Below are 22,629 nucleotides of genomic sequence, written 5' to 3'. Positions count from 1 at the left end.
TATCTTTGACAACTCCTGGAGAATGCTGAGGTCCCAAAGGACTGGCAAACATAATATCTATCTTTAAAAGGGGAACAACAAGGACCTGGAGAATAAAGACCAGTCATGACTTACTTAGATACCTGTGTGACGGGTTGGTTCACAGAAACTCGCTTTGGGACTTCCACCTGATGTGCTCAGACTACCTCTGAGCCTGTTTTCCCTGTCAGCTTGGGACTTCAGTGCCCTGCCTGGTTTGAGCCAGACATGCTACCCTGCTACAAACACAGACCCAGGTCTGAACTACGTCCCGCAAAAGCTGCAGGCTTAACTGAAAACAGTTTAAGAAGTGTTCCTGTCTTTAACACTCAGATGCCCAACTCCCAATGGGGTCCAAACCCTAAATAAATCAGTTTTACCCTGCATAAAGCTTATACGGGGTAAACTCATAAATTGTTCATCCTCTATAACACTGATAGAAAGATATGCACAGCTGTTTGCCCCCCCCCCAAGTATTAATACATACTCTAGGTTAATTAATAAGTAAAAAGTGATTTTATTAAATATAAAAAGTAGGATTTACATGGTTCCAAGTAATAACAGACAGAACAAAGTGAATTACCAAGCAAAATAAAACAAAACACACAAGTCTAAGCCTAGTACAGTAAGAAAACTAAATACAGATAAAATCTCACCCTCAGAGATGTTTCAATAAGCTTCCATCACAGACTGGACACCTTCCTAGTCTGGGCACTATCCTTACCCCTGGTACAGTCTTTGGTACAGCTCAGTTGGTAGTTAGGGGATTTCTCATGACTGCAGCCCCCTTTGATCTGTTCCACCCCCTTATATAGCTTTTGCACAAGGTGGGAATCCTTTGTCCCTCTCTGGGTTCCCACCCCTCCTTCTAAATGGAAAAGCACCAGGTTAAAGATGGATTAGGGTTCAGGTGACATGATCACATGTTACTGTAAGACTTCATTACCCACTTGCCAGCACACAGGTATACAGGAAGACTTACAGGTAAACAGAGCCATCTACAGTCAATTGTCCTAGTTGATGAGAGCCATCAAGATTCCAAACCACCATTAATGACCCACACTTTGCATAATTACAATAGGCCCTCAGAGTTATATTTCATATTTCTAGTTTCAGATTCAAGAATGATACATGTATACAAATAGGATGACCACACTCAGTAGATTATAAACTTACAAGAGACCTTTTGTAGGAAGCATATTCCAGTTACATTCACACGCATTAGCATACTTTCATAAAATCATATAGAGTGCAGCGTCACAAGCGGGAGAGAAAAAAATATTAAACAATCAATTTATAAGCACCTAGGATAGTAAAGTTATAGCCAGCATGGATTATCAACTAAAAATCCCGCCAAAACAATCTAATTTCCCGCTTTCACAGGCGTCTGGATTTATGGATCTGGAGGACATTGTACACATGACATATCTTGCAAAAAGAAAAGGAGTACTTGTGGCACTTTAGAGACTAACAAATTTATTTGAGCATATCTTGATTTTAGTAAGGCTTTTGACAAGGCCCTCATAAGCAAACTAGGGAAATGTGTGTATATGTGTAACCCCCAAGGAGATTACCTCGATTCCTGGGGCTCTGTTTGCCGGCAGCTCAGGGAGAGGCATGCTGTCCCTGGTAGGGAGGGGGAGCCAAGGCAGACTCAGAGTCCGCCCGGCAACCAAGAGGGAGTGAGAGGCCCTCCCAGGGGGCTCAGGAAAGGGGAGAAGCCATTTTTGAGTCTGGTCTGGAGCCAGCCAGGGCAAAGGCAGGACTGGCTGTGTGGGGAGCTGGCGAGTCCCAGGTCTGCATGGAGGGTTCCCCTTGAGAACTGGCCTCTAGGGACCTGACAGCAAGATCCCTCAGCTGGGCTTTTCCTTCTGCACTGATGACTCCCAGTTTGTAGAGTTTTGCTGGGAAAGGTCCCCAGCCAGGCTGAGTTCGCCCTCCAGCTCCCTAGGTGAGACCAGCCACCACATGGTCAGCTCTGCTCTAGCTGCTAGTCCAGGGTTGCTGCCTGCTGCGAGTGTGTCTGGACGCTGGGCTAGGAGACTAGTTTGGATTTTAGTACAGTTGTGTAATCTGCACCTTGAGCCCTGCACCGCTGTGTGGTGAGGGGAAATCCTGGGACCAGAAAGCAGCCTGACTCCTGACTGAAGAGGATCCCTGCCAGCAGAGATCAGCCCCTCTGCAGTGACCGAGGAGTCCAGAGTCTGAACCTGAGGATCGTTCATGGAGTTTGTGAGTGCACCATCTTTTAGTTAGTCAGGGAAATTGTTTTGGGGACCCCTTACTCCCTGAACTGTGTCCTTAAGCCAGGGAGTAAGGGTTTGGGGATTTTATAACCTGCTGCGTATTAAACCTGGGAGGGACTTATCACCTCCTCTCACTTGTGAGTCCTTTGGGCTGTAGTGATCCCAGTCAGCCACACTGCTAAACCACTGCAGAGAAGATACCGTGGTCATAGGTCATCAAGGGCCCTAACAAAGTACGCGTACCAACGGGACACTGATCTTACATTTGTTACATCAGGTCACGTGACTGGGGAAAGTCACGGGTATTATCAGCGTGGGCACTGGTGACCCTAAGAATAGTGTTTTATGTTTCTTGGGAGTCTCCAACTATCTGGCAAGTAAGTGGGGGTTACCTTGTGGTTAGAATTTTCCTCCCAAGCTGCCCTGGTGACCCTGCCAGGAAGGAGTGAGGGGGGTGGAGGCACTGCCAAATAAATTCATAGGGAAAAATAAAGAAGATACTGAGTGGGTGGCAGGATCCGGAAGAACCCAGACCTGTCCATCAAAACCAGTAAGCATATTGGCATTAAAGAAGGCAACCGGGTGGAGAGGGGGCACTACATATGTAAGGACTACAAGAGATGTAGTATTTCTTGAAAGACTGTATTCAAAGAGAGGATGTATCTAGCGGGGATCCAAAGGAGCCAGTCCTGCATCTGGTACTAGCCAATATTTTCATTCATGACTTAGATAATGGAGTGGAGAGTAAGGTTATTAAAATTAGAAGATGACACCAAGCTGGGAGGAGTTGCAAGCACATAGGATAACAGAATTAGAATTCAGATTGACCTTTATAAATTAGAGAATTGATCTGAAAGAACAAGATGAAATTCAGTAGAGACAAGTGCAAAGTACTACACTTCGGGAAGGAAAATCAAATGCACAGCTACAAAATGGGGACTAACTGGCTAGGGGGCAGCCCTACTCAAAATGATCTGGGGGGTTATAGTGAATCACAGATTGAATCTGAGTCAGCCATGTGACTTGGTTGTGAAAAAGGCTAGTTCAGTACAGGAATAGGTTACTAAGGGAGGCTGTGGAATTGCCATCACTGGAGGTTTTAAGGGCAGGATGGACAGACACCGCAGTGGTGGGGGCTGGATTAGATCATCTTCCAGGTTCATTCCAGCCCTACAGTTCTATGACTCTGTTCTGAGGAAATATTTGGTCACTTTATTACAGCATTGACCCATCCCATCCCACTAGCACTAAACCAGAGAGATATTTTAAAACCCTCCCAGTAACGAAGAAACCAAATTGAGATAAGAGCAGAACAAAAGAAGTGACTTTGGGGGATTCCCCCTGACATTGTCCCCAGGGCAGAACACTCCCACAGCAGGGGGTACAGGGAAAGTCAGAAATTGGCTTTTCCTCTCCCTGTACCTCACCTCGTTCACAGGAAAGTGAATCTGCCCAGGAGTGCCGCGGAGCCTGAGCAGCCAGAGCCAGCGAGTCCCGTGGCCGAGCAATGGCAGCCATCAGAAAGAAGCTGGTGATTGTGGGAGATGGTGCCTGTGGCAAGACCTGCCTGCTGATCATGTTCAGCAAGGAACAGTTCCCTGAGGTCTACATGCCAACAGTGTTTGAGAACTACACTGCTGATATCGAAGTAGATGGAAAGCAGGTGGAACTGGCCCTTTGTGACACAAAAAATAAAAATGCACAATAAGTGTGTGTGGGCAGGTTAGAGATCTGGGAATCTCTCCCCACAATTATTTCTCCCACTGCTTCTTTCAGTCTCTCTCTCCTTATGTCTCCCTTCCCCTGTCCCTCCCACCCCCGGCCTACAGACAGCCATTCCTAGGTGTTCGCTCTCCTAGGGCTGGACAGGCTCCTGCAGTTCCTAAGGGGAGGAGAGATGTGCGGGTGAGAGGGGCTGTTTGTGCAGAGTCACTTTCATGCCCATCCCCAGCACATTTCCTGAGGTCTTTATCAGTCACCTGGAGTCTCGTGATGATTGGGAGAATGGGTTGACAGCAATGGAGTGTGCCTTGAACCTGGAAAAGAATGTGAACCAGTCACTGCTTGATCTGCACAAGCTGGCAACTGACAAGAATGACCCTCATTTGTGTGACTTCATTGAAACTCAGATGTTCATGTGGGCAGAGCCTAGGGCCGGCCTATGGAGCTAATTACAGCTGGAGACTGGGCACAGAGAAAGCGTCACTTAAATTCAATCTCAATCCCAGAAACCACCGGGGAATCATAGAAGATCATAGAATATCAGGGTTGGAAGAGACCTCAGGAGGTCATCTAGTCCAATCCCCTGCTCAAAGCAGGACCAATCCCCAACTAAATCATCCCAGCCAGGGCTTTGTCAAGCCGGGCCTTAAAAACCTCGAAGGATGGAGATTCCACCACCTCCCTAAGTAACCCATTCCAGTGCTTCACCACCCTCTTAGTGAAATAGTGTTTCCTAATATCCAACCTGGACCTCCCACAATGCAACTTGAGACCATTGCTCCTTGTTCTGTCATCTGCCACCACTGAGAACAGCCGAGCTCCATCCTCTTTGGAACCCCCCTTCAGGTAGTTGAAGGGAGCAGCAGCTGCTCACAGATCACAGTGGAGGTGGCAGCTCCCAGGAACCTCAACCCCAACATGTTAGGATTCATAAGGAATGGGATGGAGAATAACACAAAACCTTTGTGTATAAATCAAAGGGGGAGCCTCTAATATCCTGGGACCACCATGGCTACTACTGCACTGCACACAGGATATTTTATATCAATCTCTGAGAACTGGGGAGGAAATGGGCAAAAAAGAAATATTTGATAATATGATAGAAAACAAAGATCTGAAGGGATTTTATATCCATATTAAATATGTGAGAACATTGGGACAATTTCACAGGACTGTCCACAGAAGTTCAATAAATAGACAGTCATAGTGCACCACCAGTCAGAGGGGCAGGAAGGAGCCCTTTGGGGAGCTGCTTTAAGAGGGTACGTGAGGGTGGTATGGAGCAGGAAGGCTCCCTGGCAATGGAGAGGGGGGCACAGCAGGGGTGGGCAGGTGACAAAGCCCTGGCTGGGATGATTTAGGTGGGGATTGGCCCTGCTTTGAGCAGGGGGTTGGACGAGACACCTCCCGAGGTCCCTTCCAACCCTGATCTTCTGTGACTGGCAGCTGGGGGAAGCTGCACTGGGCACCGGGCGGGGGCCGTCGCCCAGAGTGTGTGGCCAGGAGCTGGCCAAGTCTCCACTGGGGCCACTGTCTCCTCCCGTGCCCTTCCAGGCCTCGTGGCCGGCAGAGAGCGGATCGCCCACCCCAGACGCAGACGCAGCCCGATGGCAGGGCTCTGCAAGCTGCGCCCATTGGCCCCCTTCTCAGGGGGGTACCTGCTTCCCCCCGAAACAAGGAGAATCTGCGGCAGGGGAAACAGGCGGGAAAACATCCCAAATCGGAGGAGATTTTAAAGGGATATTGGAGAATTAGGGAGAAAACGGGGCAAAGAGGGAGGAGACCAGTGACAGGGTCAGTAAGTGCCCGGGTGGTCCCGCCCCCCTCCCTGCCAGGCACCTGGCTGCGCCCACCCCCCGGGGCACCGGAGTTTGCTGTGTAAACGGGGGCTCAGGGCGGGGTGAGCGGCTCTGAGAGGCGCCTGCCAGAGCGGGGGGGGGGTCCTCTACGAGGGGACTGGGGGGGAGAGGTTGGCGGGGGGGCGGGGCCTGGGTGGCCCCGCGGTACGCTGGGAAGTGTAGTTCCTGACGGTCCTCGGAGCGGAGGTGACGTGACCGAGCGCGGCCGTCGCGCGCATGGAGCGGCAGGGCACGCTGGGAAGCGTAGTTCTCGCCCTCTCTCACGCCGGCCTCCTGTGGGCGGGGTGGCCGCTGGCCGGGTGCGCGCGCGCTGCTGCCGGGCCCCGCGGACCGTTCGTCCCCGTGGCTGGCGCGCGCCCGGGGCTGACGGAGCCAAGAAGGGGCCCGACCGCCCCTCCCCCTCACCCCCGGCCCGGGGGACTCTCTCCGGCTGGACCCGCCCCGGGCTCCGCCGCCCCCGCCCGGAGCCGCAGGCACCAGGTGCCGGAGAGACCCGGGGGGGCGGGCGGGACAGCGGCGCTGCACGAAGGGCCCGGGGGGGCCGCAGGTCTCGCAGCCCCTGGGGACGCGCCGGGGCTGGAGGGGCCTGGACAGCGGTGGGGCCGCGGCCCCCGGCTCGGGCAGGCTCTGGGGGCGCGGGTGGGGACAGAGGTGGCGGGGCCCAGGGGGTTCCCCTGTGTGTGTGTGTGTCGGGGGAGGGGGGGCAGGCGATGTGAAGGGGGGGTTGGACCATCTCTGCAGCCAGGACCCCCCCGGGGCGGATGGGGGGGCGCTGTTGAGCCCCCCCCCTTTGGTTTGGCCACGTGTCTCTCCAGCAGGGATACAATTCTCCCCGCTTGTCAGTGCGGGGTGTAAAATCCAGGCAGGTGTCTCCCCTTTCGCTCCAGGGACTGACCCTTCCTCTAGGCTCCGCCTCAGATCCCCCCCCCCCCCCTTCTCTTCAATTCTCCAAGGTCCATTTAAAATCTCCTCGGAGGTGGGATATTTCCCCACCCGTTGGCCCTGCTGCAAATTGTCCTTTGTTAGGGGGGAAACTGAGTCATTCCCCAAACGGGAAGGGGGTTAGCGGGGGCAGCTCGCAGAGTCCCGAGACGCGGCCGCCTCTGGGGTGGCCGTTCTGTACCAGCAACAAGGCCTGGAAGGGCACAGGAGGAGAAAGTGTCCCCAGTGGAGACTGCCCAGCTCCAGGTCACACAACCCCACATACTGCCCCCCCAACCCCCACGCGCACACCCACACACTACGTGCAAAGCAGCTCCCCCCAGCTGCCAGTCACCTGCACACCCCTGCTGTGGCCCCCCTCCATTGCCAGGGAGCCTTCCTGCTCCATACCACCCTCACGTACCCTCTTAAAGCAGCTCTCCAAAGGCCTCCCTGCTGCCCATGTGACTGGTGGTGCACTATGACTGTAGGTTTATTGAACTTCTGTGGACAGTCCTGTCAAATTGTCCCAATGTTCTCACATATTTAATATGGATATAAAATCCCTTCAGATCTTCATTGTTTTTTATCATATTATCAAATATTTCTTTTTTGCCCATTTCCTCCCCAATTCTCAGAGATTAATATAAAATATCCTGTGTGCAGTGCTGTAGTAGCCATGGTGGTCCCAGTATACTGGAGGTTGTCCCCTTGATTTGTATACAAATGTTTGGTGTTCTTCTCCATCTCGTTCCTCAGGAATCCTAACGTGGTGTTAGCTTTTTTTGGCAGCAGCTGTGCGTTGAGCAGAATTTTGTTATTGGATTAATTTTTTAAATCTCTTGACAGCTCTAATATTTATAGAACCCTTATCTTATTGTCTTTTGTCACTTACTTGGCGTAACTCATTTTGTGACTTAAACTTTCTGATTTTGTCCCCATGTGCTTGTGTGCTATACTCTTTTGTACTCATCCATAGCAATTTATCTGTGATTTCACTTGTTTAGGATTCCTTTTTATTTTCTGGTCATTAAAGAGCTCCTGATAGAGCCATATTGCCCGCTTACTATTCTTTCTGTCTTTCCTTCACTTTGTGATAATTTGCCATTGCTCCTTTAATATTGTCTCACAGAAACTGCCAGCTCTCCTGGACTCTAATTTTCACCTCAGATCTTATTCCCATGGGACCTCACCTACCAGTTTTCCAAGTGTGTTGAAGTCTGCCTTTTTGAAGTCTGTTGTCCTTATTTTGCTACTCATAGAATTTTTGCTACTCATACAATCATGAAATCTATCATTTCATAATCACTTTTGCCCGTATTGCTTTCCACCTTCCATTTCCTAACTAATTCCTTCTTGTTAGTCAGAATCAGGTGTAAAATGGCCATCCTCTGGTTACTACTTCCATCTTCTGAAAGAAACAGGTGTCCCCAATACATTCCAAGAACTTATTGGACACTTTGTGTTTGGTTGAATTCTTTTTCTAACACATGCCCTCCCCTGCTCTTCCCCTGCCCCGTTACTAAGTATCCTTTGAATTTTTCTGTTATTTGCCTGGGTCTAGGACATCAGTGTGCAGGGAAAGAGCCTGGGGGGAATTGTGATGTGAAATTATTTCCTGTTCTGACATGTCTTCTATCGCCCTTTTTGCCATAACAGGCTGCAGCGTAACATTCATGTTTTGCTCCCAGATCATTCCATCCTTCCAGGGAAGGGAAATGGCTGCAGTGGAGCCAGTTGAGGTACGGATTATCAGAGAGTTGTTGGTGGGTTCCTGTTGGAGGGAGAAGGGCAATAAATACATAGGAAGTGGACACTTCTCGGGGGTTGATCTGGAGGTGGGAGGTTTTAGGGAAATACACAGGGTGGAGAAAGTGGGGGGACAGGGTGTGACAAACTTGCTGTGATTTGTTTATTGTGAGGCCTAGATCCGAGCAGCAGAGCCCTGGGGTTTGTGGGTGGAAATTCCGTAATTTATCAAACAGGAAACAACCCCTGGGAACTGGGCTGGGAAAATGTACCAGCCTCCACGTGCTGTAGCCTGAACCTTCGCTGCTGTGAGATAAGAAGGGGCACCCCACAGTGAGGTCCAAGGAAGACACCTCAGCCCCTCCCCTCCAGATGCTGGTAATGGAGAGGGTGTTGGGATTCCCACTAGGAAATTGTCCGTGGGCCCTGCTGCAGGCTCCATCTCCTATATCAGCTTCTAGCTAGTTAGGTGAGCAATGAGAATGGGAAGACCACTGCCTCTTCTCTCTGCTAGAAGGGCGCTCTCTTTCTCCCATCACCCTGATGCTTCCTGGCTGCTCTGAGGGGGTGGGGATGGGACTACGCTCACTGCCTGCCTCCCAGAGCTTCCATGTGATTGGACCTCCTCTCCTGTCAAGAGTGATGATGTCACTAGGTAGCAGGTACTGAGTAGCAGGTTCTTGCTCTTTTAGGGACCAGTGACCTTCGAGGAGGTGGCTGTGTATTTCACCAAGGAAGAGTGGGCTTTGCTTTACCCCGCTCAGAGAGCCCTCTACAGAGACGTTATGCAGGAGAACTATGAGAATGTGACCTCGCTGGGTAAGGATTCCCATCCCCTTGGTTATTAGAAGGGGAAAATGAGGAATTAAGGTTCACAACACCCCACAATGCAACCTCAACTGTGCCCTGTTTCAGCAACACCTCAACAGACCAATGATAAATACTAGCACTCTATCTTCCCCACTCCAGAGCACAGGAGCAGTATAGCATAAAGTCTAATACCTTCTCTTTGCTAAGGCAAAACTTGGAATTTGGTCCAGTGTAGAAAGCAGAAGCTACATACCACTGGCCTGCACTCAAACACTGAGCCTACTGCACACAATCCATCTCAGACTTTCATAATGTTACCACCCCTTTGTTCTTGCACTGAGGATTCCTTCTGAGTCACTTACCCCTCACGGAGACCACTTGCATGTATGCCACCAGACTGCTGACAATTGTGACAAGAACACACCCTTGTGCACCTTTATTGGCCTACCTACAATACTCCTCACTGAAGTGAGGAATACCTCTTCCTTCAAGTTTCACATGCACCTCTCTTCATATCAGAATCACAGTTCTGCCAAGCTGCTCCAACTGTTCCCTAAAATGGGTGAACTTGAGTGCTTGTTTAGCACATCTATCACCCAGTGGCCCCACTGATTGTCAGGGTTCCTGCTTCTGATGTACTTAAAAAAAACCAAACCAACCTGGTGTTAGTTTGTGACTTCTGAATGAGGATATTGATATGATAGGCGTCACAGAAACTTGGTGAAATGATTATAATAAATGAGACATGGTAATTCCAAGATATGAACGATATAGGAATTGGAATGACATAGGATATGACAGAGTAGGTTGTGTTGGTGGCAGAGTGGCACTATATTACTCCTGGGGGAATTCTGCGAATTTTATTTGTCAAAATAACGCAATATAATCATGCTGGTTTCAATTATATAGGTAATTTAAACTACAATAAAATGGATAGAGAATGGGAGTGGGGAGTATGGGAGGAACTCCCCAAGCCTCCTTGCCTAACAGTAATGTAGCTAGGTTTGACTCTATTTCTGGTTATGGCTGCATATATTTGTTGGCTAATATGCTTAGTGTTACATCGCAGGCAACTGAAGAGCAAGTGGGGCTGGGGAATCAGACTCTCAATTTGTCTTGGCTACTGACCATCTCCAGAAACATCAGTGGCAAGGAGTTCATGCAGCACGTTTTTTTTAGTCCAAAAATTTAGGCCCGTTCTAATCACGGAAGCCCCCTAAGCATTTATAAGGCCACACTGTCCTTTCCAGCACTCTGGCACTGTAAAGGCACCTTCAAACTTTTACACCTACTTTATACTCCTAGGGGAATTCACAAAGACAATAGGAACAATGTACTAAGCAGGCAGGCTGCTACATTCTTCTCTGCCTGAGGGGACAGAGTCTGCCCCATACCTAACTCCTCAGAAATACCCTGAAGCCCTGCCCCTCCATGCCAAACACACCGCAATAGCAAGCAGGAGGGACAGAGTGTCTCTCTCACATGCACGACTGCCCAGCTCCTCCCTCTCCTGCCCCCTGGTGGTGGTTTATGTCTCTACCAGCTGCTCCGGGTGCCCGAACCAACCTGCCTGCGCTGCCGTGAGGGGTGCCTGGCCACTCTTGCGGCTTCCCTTTGCTTCCACGTCAGAAGTAGTTTTTCTGCGGGGAAGCAAAGAAATCTGCAGGAGACATGAATTCTGCATATGCACAATGACAGAAAATTCCCCCAGGAGTAACTGTGAAAGAAACTGTGTCAAATATAGAAAAAATTTTAAGTGAATCTAACTGTGCCATAGAATCTCTACTGATAGAAATTCCATGCTTGAATAATGAGAGTAGAGCAGTAGGAATATAATATTGACCACCTGACCAGGATGGTGATGGTGATTATGAAATGCTCAGAAAGATTAGAGAGGCTGTTAAAATAGAAAACTCAATCATAATAATTGGGGGTTTCAACTATCCCCATATTTACTGTGTAGATGTCACCTCAGGATGGGATGCAGAGGTTAAGTTTTTAGAAACCATTAATGGCTACTTATTGGAGCAGCTAGTCCTGGAACCCACAAGGGGAGAGGGAATTCTTGATTTAGTCCTAAGTGATAGACAGGATCTGGTCCAAGAAGTGAACCACTTGGTAATAGAGACCATAATGTAATTACATTTAACATCATTGCGAGGGGGGAGAGTACCAACAACTCCACCATTATAGCATTTAAGTTCAGAAAGAGAAACTACACAAAAGTGAGAAAGCTAGTTACTTGGAAACATTTTTAAAATCCCATAATAGAGGCTCAAAATAAATGTGTACCCCCAAATGGGGACAAAAAGAACAGTAAGAGGACTAAGAAAATACCACCATGGCTAAAGAGTAAATAAGGCAGTTAGAGGTGAAAAAAGGCATCCTTTAAACATTGGAAGTCAAACTGAGGAAAATAAAAGGAGCAAAAATTCTGGCAAGTCAAGTGTGAAAGTATAATTAGGCAGGCCAAAAACATAATTTGAGAAGCAACTACAAAAAGTCACTAAAACTAACACCAATTTTTTTTTTTTTTTAAGTACATCAGAAGCCTGACAAACAATCAGTGGGGCTGTTTGGTCATTGACATACTAAACAAGCACACAAGGAAGCCAAGGCCATTGCAGAGAAGGTAAATGAATCCTTTGCATCAGTCTTCGCTGCAGAGGATGTGAGGGACTTTCCTAAACCTGAGCCATTCTTTTTAGCTGGCGAATCTGAGGAACTGTCCCAGACTGAGGTGTCGATAGAGGAGGTTTTGGAACAAATGGATAATTTCAACATGAATAAGTCACCAGGACTAGATGGTATTCGCCCAGTAATACTGAAGTACTTTTCATACATGGAAAGTGCAGAACTACTGACTGTGATATGTAACCTACCACTTAAATCGGCCTCTATACCAGACTGGGGATAGCTAATATAATACTAATTTTTAAAAAAGGCTCCCAAGGGGATCCTGGCAGTTTGAGGCTGGGAAGGCTAACTTCGGTACCGGGCAAATTGGCTGAAAACTATGGTAAAGAACAGAATTCTCAGACACATAAATAAACACGATTTGTTGGGGAAGAGTCTACTTGGCTTTTGTAAAGAGAAATCATGCCTTATCTATTAGAATTCACTGAGGGAGTCAACATACATAAGGACAAGAGTGATCCGGGGGATACAGTAGAACCTCAAACATATGAACACCAGAGTTACAGACTTACCGGTCAACCAGACACCCTGTGGAACCAGAAGTCCTCAATCAGGCAGCAGCGCAGACAAACCCCACAGGGGTTGGGGCTGCAGTGGGAGGAGAGGGGTGTCAGGGTTCTGGATAGGGCGAGGGCTCAGGGCTTCTGACCCTCAGAGGCTCAGGGCTTTAGATTGGGAGGGAGCGTTGGGGTGCAGGAGGGGTGCGGCAGTGCACTCAGGGCAGGGGTGTGGGGTGTGGCAGGGGGCTCAGGGAAGGGGATTCGGCTGCAGGAGGGGTGCGGCAGAGCACTCAGGGCAGGGGGTTTGTGTGACGCAGCAGGGAGGGGGGAGTGTTGACCTGGGAATGTGGCAGGGGAGTTTCACTGGGGATGGGAGACCTGAGAGCCTGTCACCTGAACCAGGAGGGGGAGGGAGAGGTAACACCTCTGCCTGGGAAACTGGACAAAGGCTGTAGGGAGAGAGCCTGCTGCGGGGGGGGGGGGGGGACATAGGGAACCCCAGGGCTGGGGTCTAAGCTCCCTGCCCCCCAGAAGGACTTGACTGAGGGGTCCTGGTTGTACCCACAAGCTCTGTTTTAGACTGTGTTCCTATTGTCCAATAAACCTTCTGTTTTACTGGCTGGCTGAGAGTCACAGTGAATCCCAGGAAGAGGGGTGCAGGCCCCGGACTCCCCCACACTCCGTGACAGTTCGGCTGCAGGAGGGGTGTGGGGTGCAGCAGGGGGCTCAGGGCAGGGGGTTCGGTTGCAGCAGGGGTTAGGGGGGCGGGTCCAGCCCAGCGTGCATTAGGGGCAGGGCAGGCTCCCTGTCTGCCTGCCCTGCCCCCGCGCCGCTCTGGGAAGCGGCCGGGACCTACGGGGGAACGGGGAACCGCAGCCAATGGGAGCTTCGTAGGAGGTACCTGGAGGAGCGGCCAGGGCAACAAACACCCCTGTGCCCCCCTCCCCCAGGTCCTGGCCGCTTCCCAGAGCGGCGCAGGGGCAGGTCAGGCAGGGAGGGAGCCTGCTCTGCCCCCGGTGCACGCCGGGCTGGAGCCACTCTAGGTAAATGCTGGAGGGGCGGGGCTGCCGCGGGGAGCTGGCGGGCCACAGAAAATAACCCACGTGTTTAAGACCCCTGTACTAATGTCTAACCTAAATCTCCCTTTATGCAATTCAAGCCCTTTACTTCTTGTCCTGTCCTCAGCAGATAAGGGGAACAATTTAGCACCCTCCTCTTTATAACAGCCTTTTATGTTGCAGCCTTGCAGACTGTTATGTCCCCCCACCCAATCTTCTCTTCTCCAGACTAAAAAAAACCCTCAGTTTTCTCAATCTTTTCTCATAGGTCATGTTTTCTGTACTTTTAATTTTCAAAAAATTTTCATTTTTGGTTTTTGCTCTCCTCTGGACTTCGACCAATATGTCTACATCTTTCCTGAAGTGTGGTGCCCAGAACTGTATACTTTATTCCAGTTGAGGCCTTATCAGTGCTGAGTAGAGTGGAGGAATGACTTCTCGGGTCTTGCTTACAACACTCCTGCTTATACATGCCAGAATGATATTCACGTTTTTTGCAACAATATTAAATTGTTTAGTCCTATTTAGTTTGCGATCCATTACAACCCTGTGACATTCCCCTCTGGTGTTATCTGGACCGGTGATCTGCTAGGTCACTCCAATCCTCGACTCTGGGAGAGAGCCTTACCCTGCTCTGCTGTGAGAACCCCAACTCCTGGGCTGTTCACGCACAGCCTCTGGCATGTAAGCTGCTCCTTAGATTGTGCAACCGACTGACACTAGCCAACATCTCCGGTCCCAGACACAACCCTAGGAACCTCCGTCTTGCAGTGTCCAGTTATGCCAACTGGATGCTGCAAGCTATCTGAGTTTGTCAATTTAACAAAGAAATGAATATGTACCAGGCTTGTTAATCAAAGGAGGGTCTCTGACAGGCTTCAGACCAAATGCCCTGCTTCAGGTAGAATAAATAAACAGATATATTAACTATAAAGTTAGATTTTAAGTGATTATAAGTCAAAACATAAGTCAGATTTGGTCAAATGAAAAAAAAAAAAAAGCAAAACACATTCTACTGGCTGGCTGATCTTAACACTTTCAATGCCCTTACAAACTTAGATGTTTCTCACCACAGCCTGGCTGGTTGCTCTTCAGCCAGGTTCTCCCCTTCGATCAGTGCTTCGGTCACTTGGGGGTGATGGCTGAAGATGGAGGTGGAAGAGAGAGGAAGAGCATGGCAAACATCTCTCCCTTTTATCATGTCCTTTCTTCTCTCTTGGCTTTGCCCCCACCCTTCAGAGTCAGGTGACCATTACCTCATTGCAGTCCGAAACTGACCAAAGGAAGGGGGGTGACTCACTCGAGAGTCCAGCAGATCCTTTGTTGTTGCCTAGGCCAGTGTTCTTTATGCCTATGAGGCTGGGCTGAGTTTGTCCCATACATCCCCTGATGAGGTGTGAACTGCCTCTCTGCTCTTGGAGAGTTTTTGTCTGGGCTTGCTTTAAGCCATGAGGATACATTTTCAGCCTCATAACTATATACATATGAAATTATAACTTATAACATTACTATAACATCACTATAACAACAATGCTCAGTACCTCATGAGCCTTCCAAAGACACCTGATGTGACAAACTTTGCATTGGATACCACGCAATCATTTTACAAGGATGAACATGGGGGTGCTGGGAGTTTCCTCCGAGGTACAGAGCATCACAACTCCCCAGATTCTTTTCTGCAGTACTCCTCCTTAAACAGTCCTTTCCCATTTTATATTTGTACAGTTGATTATTCCTTCCTAAGTATACTACTTTGAATTTGTCCTTCTAGCATTTCATGCTATTTATTTCAGGCCATTTTTCCAGTTTGTCAGGATCATTTTGAACTCTAATGCTGTCTGCCGAAGCGTTTGCAGCCTCTCCCAGCTTGGCTTTGTCTGCAAACTTTATGCGTACCCTCCATGCCATTATTGGAGCCATTTATAAACATAATGAGTAGAACTGGATCCCAGACAGATTCCCTGAGGGACCCCATTTGATATGCCCTTCGACAACTACTCTGACTATGGTTTTCCAACCAGTTGTGCACCCACCTTATTGAAGGTTCTTCTAGGCTATATTTCCCTAATTTGTTTATGGAAAAAGTATTAAAAGTCAAGATATATCACATCTAGTGCTCCCTGCATCCACAAGGCTTGTTACCCTGTCAAAGACAGATGTTAGGTTGGTTTGATATGATTTATTCTTGACAAATCTATGGTGACAAGTACTTCACCTTATTTCTTCAAGATGCTTACAAATTGATTGATTGATTATTTGGTCCAGTATCTTTCCAATTACTAAAATTAAGCTGACTGGTGTATAATTCTGTGGGCTGTCCTTATTTCCTTTTTATAGATAAGTACTATATTTGCCCTTTTCCAGTTCTCTGGGATATCTCCCATTCTACATGAGTTCTCAAAGATAATTGCCAATGACTCAGGGTTCTCTTCAGCCAGTTCCCTAAGTATTCTTGGATGTATTTAATCAGGTCCTGCTGACTTGAAGACATCTTCCAAGATTGTTGATAATGACTCAGAGGTCTCTTCAGCCAGGTCCTTAATGAGCTTATTATGGAGCAAGGGATATTTAGGTTAGATATTAGGAAAAAGTTTCTAACTCTAAGGATAGTTTACTCTGGAATAAGCTTCTAAGGAAAGAAGTGGATTCCCTGTCGTTGGAAATTTTAAAAACCAAGTTGGACAAACGCCTGTGAGAGATCTAGATTCACTGGGTCCTGTCACAGCACGGGGTTGGACTTGATGACTTCTTGAGCTCCCTTCCAGCCTTACATTTCTGTTGTTTTTTGCTTTCTCCCATGCTGCTCACTGGAGGAGCGCCCCATAAACATCCCCAGAGCGACCTCATTATCCTCCTTCCCATCCCTCTGTACAGCTCCCCTGTTCTAGGACACCTACAAACGCATGATGATGGTTAGGATACTGGTGTCCAGAGACCACTGTCTATCAAGGTGACAGATGTCTTATTGTATCCTTTGCTCCCCATGTCACTATTCAGGATCATTGTATCTGTATTCCCCCTCTGTGGTCCAGCAAGGGCACCCACTCTCAGGCTGTCTAGCAGTCACCTCTCTGGGGTAGAAACCCACATGTCTCTCCCTCCTGACTGGGGTATTTCCAAGCTGCACATCTCCCTGCCCACACTGTGAATTCCCCAGCAAGGCAGATCCCCTCAGCAAGCCTGCTTTCCCTTCCTTCCTCAGGGGCTTTGAGCAGCGTACCTAAGTTACCACACAGACCGTTCCTAGAAAACAATGATAAAATCAAGGTAAAAGCATTACAGAGAGATCATATTAAAAACAATATAAGAACCTACATGCATGATCATAAGCTTACCAGAGATCACCCCAAACCCACCAAGGGCTAAAGCAGATGAACAGACCTTCAAACTCCACCAAGAGTTTTTTAGCCTGTGGTCACAAGCTAACAGTTGTTAGCTCAGAAGAAGCTTGCCCATGCATCTGTGAGTCACTCTTCTATCCATTTTGGGCCTCTGAACTTGTCTTCATGTAACAGGTGATCAGCAGGCAATGGTTTCTCCTCACGGTGCAGCTTCCGTAGGGTTTGCTGTGGAGGTGAGAAGTTGACTTCTCCTCCCCCAAGTGTTTTCTAGGAATCCCACTTAAATTTTGTCTAGCACATTTTTTTCAGAGTCCTTTGAAGTTCATAACACCTCCTAGGATTTATGTTAGCCAGATATTACATACCATCTGTAACGGGGTCAGCGCCCACTTCTCGTGAGCACCTCCTTTTCTCTGGCCGATATGCCTGCAATCATAGTCTCTTTTCAGGGTGGCACCCAGCTCTTGCGAGCGCAAGCCCACCCCCAGAATGGTTCTCTCAGCAGGTCTTCAGCAACTCAGCCTTCCGGCCGAGCCACATACACTGCCTCCCCTTCCAGGGTATACAGTCCCTGGTATGGGGCCGTAGCTCTAAAAGGCTTCTCCCAGAGGCACTGTCTTCTTCATCCACCCAGCTGGGGCCCATTTCGGTACCCGCAGCTGGTGGTGTTTCAGCAGGCCTCCCTAGGCTCAGTCTTCAACCAGACCAGCAGGGCCCATCTCGGGACCCTCGCTGGCCTGCACAGGTTCTGTGCCCAGTTTCCCTGGGCTTCAGCCTGCCCACACTGACTGGAGTCTTCCCTTTCTGGGATATGGAGGTACCTGCTCTGGGTTTTAGGAGCCCCTTTGATCATGAGTGTCTGGCAGTGTGTGTTCCCAGTAGACATGGGCACAGTTAAATTCCTCATAAGAAGAGTGTCCTGCACCTTTGAGCACCTGGGGAACTGGCCCCAGGATTTTACTCATTTAATATGGTCTGGAGTTAAAATAACAGAACTTTCTGGGTGGGTGACAAATGTCCTATGAATTCACCTGATCTCACTTGTCTTCTTTCCCCTGGGCAGGGTTTCCAGTTTCCAAACCTGATGTAATCTCCCAACTGGATCGAGGGGAAGAGCCATGGGCCTCAGATCTCCCGGGATCAGAGGAAAGAGAGATCCTGAGCAGCATCTGCACAGGTGAGCAATCATTAAACCAACTCAGAAACTGTCAGTACCTGAAGGAAAAGCTGGGATTCGCAACAAAGACCTTGTGAGGTCTCTGAATTCAGGATTGTCCCCACCAGGTGTCATATCCTCAGGGCAGATATTGCTCATGGTTTCCTACCCATCCTACCTCCTGGCAGTAGCCCTGTAACGATGCTGGTTCTGGTGGGACCCAACTGAGAGTGCCGATTCAGGACAAACTGCTTAAAGCAGGGCAGTTACAACCCAAGGCTGGGGTTTTTCCACCTCTGAGGCAAACCAAACCAGCCAGACAAAGAGGACTTTGGTTTTACCCCACTGGCTAACCACAAGTCACACAAGCAATTCCCTTAGACACTCCAGTTTCCCAGTATCACCACCAGTGCCACTCGTTATGGGGACAAATGGTTATGAAAACCAATACTCCAGTAAAAGAAAAAAGGTTCTCTCGATCCCACAGCACCAAGCCCCAGACCCAGGTCAATATGCAAATCAGATCTTACCCATAAATCACACTATTGCCAATCCTTTAGAATCTAAAATCTAAAGGTTTATTCATAAAAGGAAAAAGATATAGATGAGAGCTAGAATTGGTGAAATGGAATCAATGACATACAGTCATGGCAAAGTTCTTGGTTCAGGCTTGTAACAGTGATCGAATAAACTGCAGGTTAAAATCAAGTCTCTGGAGTGCATCCACAGCTGGGATGGGTCTTTCAGTCTTTGGTTCAAAGCTTCAGTGTAGCAAAGTTCCTCCAGAGGTATGAAGCAGGATTGAAGACAAGATGGAGATGAGGCATCAGCCTTTTATAGTCTTTTCCAGGTGTAAGAACATCTCTTTGTTCTTACTGTGGAAAATTACAGCAAAATGGAGTTTGGAGTCACATGGGCAAGTCCCTGCATACCTTGCTGAGTCACAAGGTGTATCTGCCTTCTCTCAGTGGGTCAGTTGTATAGCTGATGGTCCTTAATGGGCCATCAAGCAGGCTAGGCAGAGCTGACACCAACTTGTCTGGGGTGTCACCCAGAAGCATAGCATAAGTTTGAAATACAGACAGTATAGAGCCAATATTCATAACTTTAACTACAAAAATGATACACACATATAGACAGCATAATCATAACCAGCAAACCATAACCTTGTCTTAGACACCTTATTTGACCCCCTTTATACAAGATTTGGTGCCACTACAGGACCTTGGTTGCAACAATGATCTATACGGTCCCAGATTATGTCAATAACGTCACAAGCCCCTTCCCTGAACTCGCTTCTCCCTGAGTGTTTGGATGCAAACTGGATGCAGAATTGATCCCCTCTTCTCTCCTCTTTGGGGAATTTTTTTTTCCATCTGCAGCTGCTTTTTTAATTTGTTCTCCCCTTATCAATTCCTGTTTCGGAGGTTTTTCTTTCTCTGTCCCATCAGGTGATGGGATGGTGAGTGAGACCATGAAGCAGAATCCTCAGCAGGAAGATGATGAGCAAGTGGAGCCACCTGGGGCGTTATTGCAAAGATGCAAAGGGAGTGTGTCCAGGAGTTGTGAGCAGGGAAAAGCCTGTGAAAGTCAGCACATTCCAGAGAAGTGGCAGGGAAACCAGCCAATGCAGAAATTTGGTAAATCTGTTAATTATCAGGGAACTCACAAAGGCCTCAAGGAAACCACAGCCCAGCAGAGAATCCCCACGGGAGAAAAAAATAACACATGCACTGAGTGTGGGGAAAAGTTCAGTAGGCACTCACGCCTTATTAGCCATCAGAGAATCCATACTCGAGAGCAACCCTATGCATACTGTGAGTGCGGGAAAACCTTCGCTCAGAGCTCAGCCCTTATTAAACATCACAAAGTCCACACAGGGGAGAAACCCTATGAATGCTGTGAGTGTGGGAAAATCTTCACTCGGAGCTCAACCCTCATTGCACATCAGAGAATCCACACAGGGGAGAAACCCTATAAATGCTGTGAATGTGGGAAAACCTTCACTCTTAGCTCAACCCTGATTGCACATGAGAGAATCCACACAAGGGAGAAACCCTATGAATGCTGTGTGTGTGGGAAAACCTTCACTCAGCGCTCAAACCTTATTACACATAAGAGGATCCATACAGGGGAGAAACCCTATGAATGTTGTGAATGCAAGAAAACCTTCACTCAAAGGGCATCCCTTATTAGCCATCAGAGAATCCATACAGGAGAAAAACCCTATGAATGCTGGGAGTGCGGGAAAACCTTCATTGTGATCTCAAATCTTATTAAACATCAGAAAAACCACACAGGGGAGAAACCCTACGAATGCAGTGAGTGTGGGAAAACCTTCGCTTGGAGCTCAAACCTTAGTTCACATCAGAGAATCCATACAGAAGAGAAACCATATAAATGTAGTGAATGCGGGAAAACCTTCACTCAGATCTCACACCTTATTACACATCAGAGAATCCATACGGGGGAGAAACCCTACGAATGCCATGAGTGCGGGAAAACCTTCACTCGGAGTTCAATCCTTATTATACATCACAGAATCCATACAGGGGAGAAACCCTACGAGTGCTGTGAGTGCGGGAAAACCTTCACTCAGAGCTCAACCCTTATTACACATCAGAAAATCCACACAAGAAAGAAACCCTATGAATGATGACAGACAGGGTTCAGAGTAGCAGCCGTGTTAGTCTGTATCCGCAAAAAGAACAGGAGGACTTGTGGCACCTTAGAGACTGACACATTTATTTCAGCATAAGCTTTCGTGGGCTAAAATCCACTTCATCGGATGCATGCAGTGGAAAATACAGTAGGAAGATAGATAGATATATACACACACAGAGAATGTGAAACAATGGGTGTTATCATACACACTATAACAAGAGTGATCAGTTAAGCTATTACCAGCAGGAGAGAAAAAAAACCTTTTGTAGTGATAATCAAGATGGGCCATTTCCAGCAGCTGACAAGAACGTGTGAGGAATTGGGGGGGGGGGGGGAAGGAAATAAACATGAGGAAATAGTTTTAGTTTGTGTAATGACACATCCAGTCCCAGTCTTTATTCAAGCCTAATTTAATGGTGTCCAGTTTGCAAATTAATTCCAGTTCAGCAGTCCAACGAGAGACTGATCACTCTCGTTATAGAGTGTATAACTGTTTTCCACTGCATGCATTTGATGAAGTGGGTTTTAGCCCATTAAAGCTTATGCTCAAATAAATGTGTTAGTCTCTAAGGTGCCACAAGTCCTCCTGTTCTTCCTGTGAATGATGTGAGGCAGGAAAACTTTCACTCAAGAGCTTAAACCTTAATACACATCAGAAAATTCACAAAGGGGAGCACCCCTAGGAATGCTGTGAGTGCAGGAAAACCTTTGCTCATGGCTCGCACCTTAGTGGGCATCAAAGGATCCACAAAGGAGAGATCCTATGAATTCTCTGAGTGTGGGAAATTCTGTCAGAGTTCAGCCCTTATTTATTATCAGAGAAGCTGCAAGGGAGATAAATACCATAAAAACCTTGATTAGGACTGAGAAAAGATTTTATTTTCCTTTTGCTAATGCCTACATAATGAACTTCAAGGCAGCATTTGTGTCATCGTGGTCTCTCAGCTCCACCAGCTGAGTTGTCTGCTTTTCCCTTTTGCACTCACCCTTCCTTGGGCTCAATCTCAGAATTTTTTTCTTTTTCACCAACTCCTTTGTCCTATGTCATGGAAGTGTGTGTACCTCCAACAGGACTGTCCATCAGCCTCAGGTGGGGGAAGTGGGAGTCACTTCAACTAGGTGCATAGAAGTTAAATCTACCTGGGCCCTGACTGCACTAGGATATTCCATGGAGTTAGATAGCTTGAGTTAGCTATCTTGATGTAAAAACACAACTATTTTTTCAAAAAGAAAATAGCCCATGTATAGTGGCCAGGGAAATTTAGCAAATTTCCTCAAGACCTGACATAACTTCCGTAACTTCTCCTAGTCTAAACATATTTGGAGCATCATATTCATACTTTTCCTCCCACTGTAAAGTGATTGTTAGTCACCAGGTTCCCCCCCTAGGGACAAATTGTCTCATTCCCAGTTGTTCTCACAATGCACTGGGTTGTGCTGAATAGCGGTTGGGTTTTGTATCATTTTTCTTATTTTAAATATAACAAGGAGCAGGATTAGGGATAGGAAAATATGTTTTTTCAACTTCTGTGACACCTGAAGTGGTGAGTTGGAGGGATTCCCACGTTCAGAATTAGCTCAACAGTATTTCCTCTGTTTGAACCATGTAGAATTTATCTTCTACACATGCTACAACTCTACCTCTCAACGTGTCATTTGTGTCAGTGTTCTCAGTCCTGTGCTTGGGACTCACACTTTGTTTTCTTTGATCTTAAAACCTAGTAATTTAGGTCTTGAAATGAAGTTGGCAGAGACCTGGAAAGGGAATTTGAATGGATCTCAAACACAGTGCCATCATTTGGAGTTTAAATCCCAGTTTCCAACTGTTAGCAAAGGAGTTTTCCTACTAAGATGGGGTGGTTTGCAGATGGGAAGGTTGGCTGGGGTT

The 22,629-nt window shown here is 47.8% G+C and overlaps 1 protein-coding gene across 4 annotated transcripts; it reads left to right on the top strand.

Moving 5' to 3' along the window:
• The first annotated feature begins 1,746 nt into the window (after positions 1–1,746).
• LOC141976381 (uncharacterized) lies at positions 1,747–21,063 on the top strand. Of its 4 annotated transcripts, none has more exons than XM_074937356.1 (5): positions 1,750–2,250; positions 8,426–8,508; positions 9,208–9,334; positions 17,985–18,098; positions 19,529–21,062. In XM_074937356.1, the coding sequence occupies exons 2-5, from the start codon at positions 8,443–8,445 to the stop codon at positions 20,731–20,733; spliced, it is 1,512 nt and encodes a 503-aa protein (XP_074793457.1). In that variant the 5' UTR covers positions 1,750–2,250; positions 8,426–8,442; the 3' UTR covers positions 20,734–21,062. The 4 variants fall into 4 exon arrangements, with proteins under 4 accessions (XP_074793459.1, XP_074793461.1, XP_074793457.1 ...); XM_074937357.1 differs by lacking the exon at positions 1,750–2,250 and adding an exon at positions 6,265–6,325; XM_074937358.1 differs by lacking the exon at positions 9,208–9,334 and having other exon boundaries at positions 1,747–2,250; positions 19,529–21,063.
• Positions 21,064–22,629: the final 1,566 nt, after the last annotated feature.

This window comes from Natator depressus, chromosome 23, assembly GCF_965152275.1.
Source record: "Natator depressus isolate rNatDep1 chromosome 23, rNatDep2.hap1, whole genome shotgun sequence".
NCBI lineage: Eukaryota > Metazoa > Chordata > Testudines > Cheloniidae > Natator > Natator depressus.
This window is presented reverse-complemented; position numbering and strand designations above follow the sequence as displayed.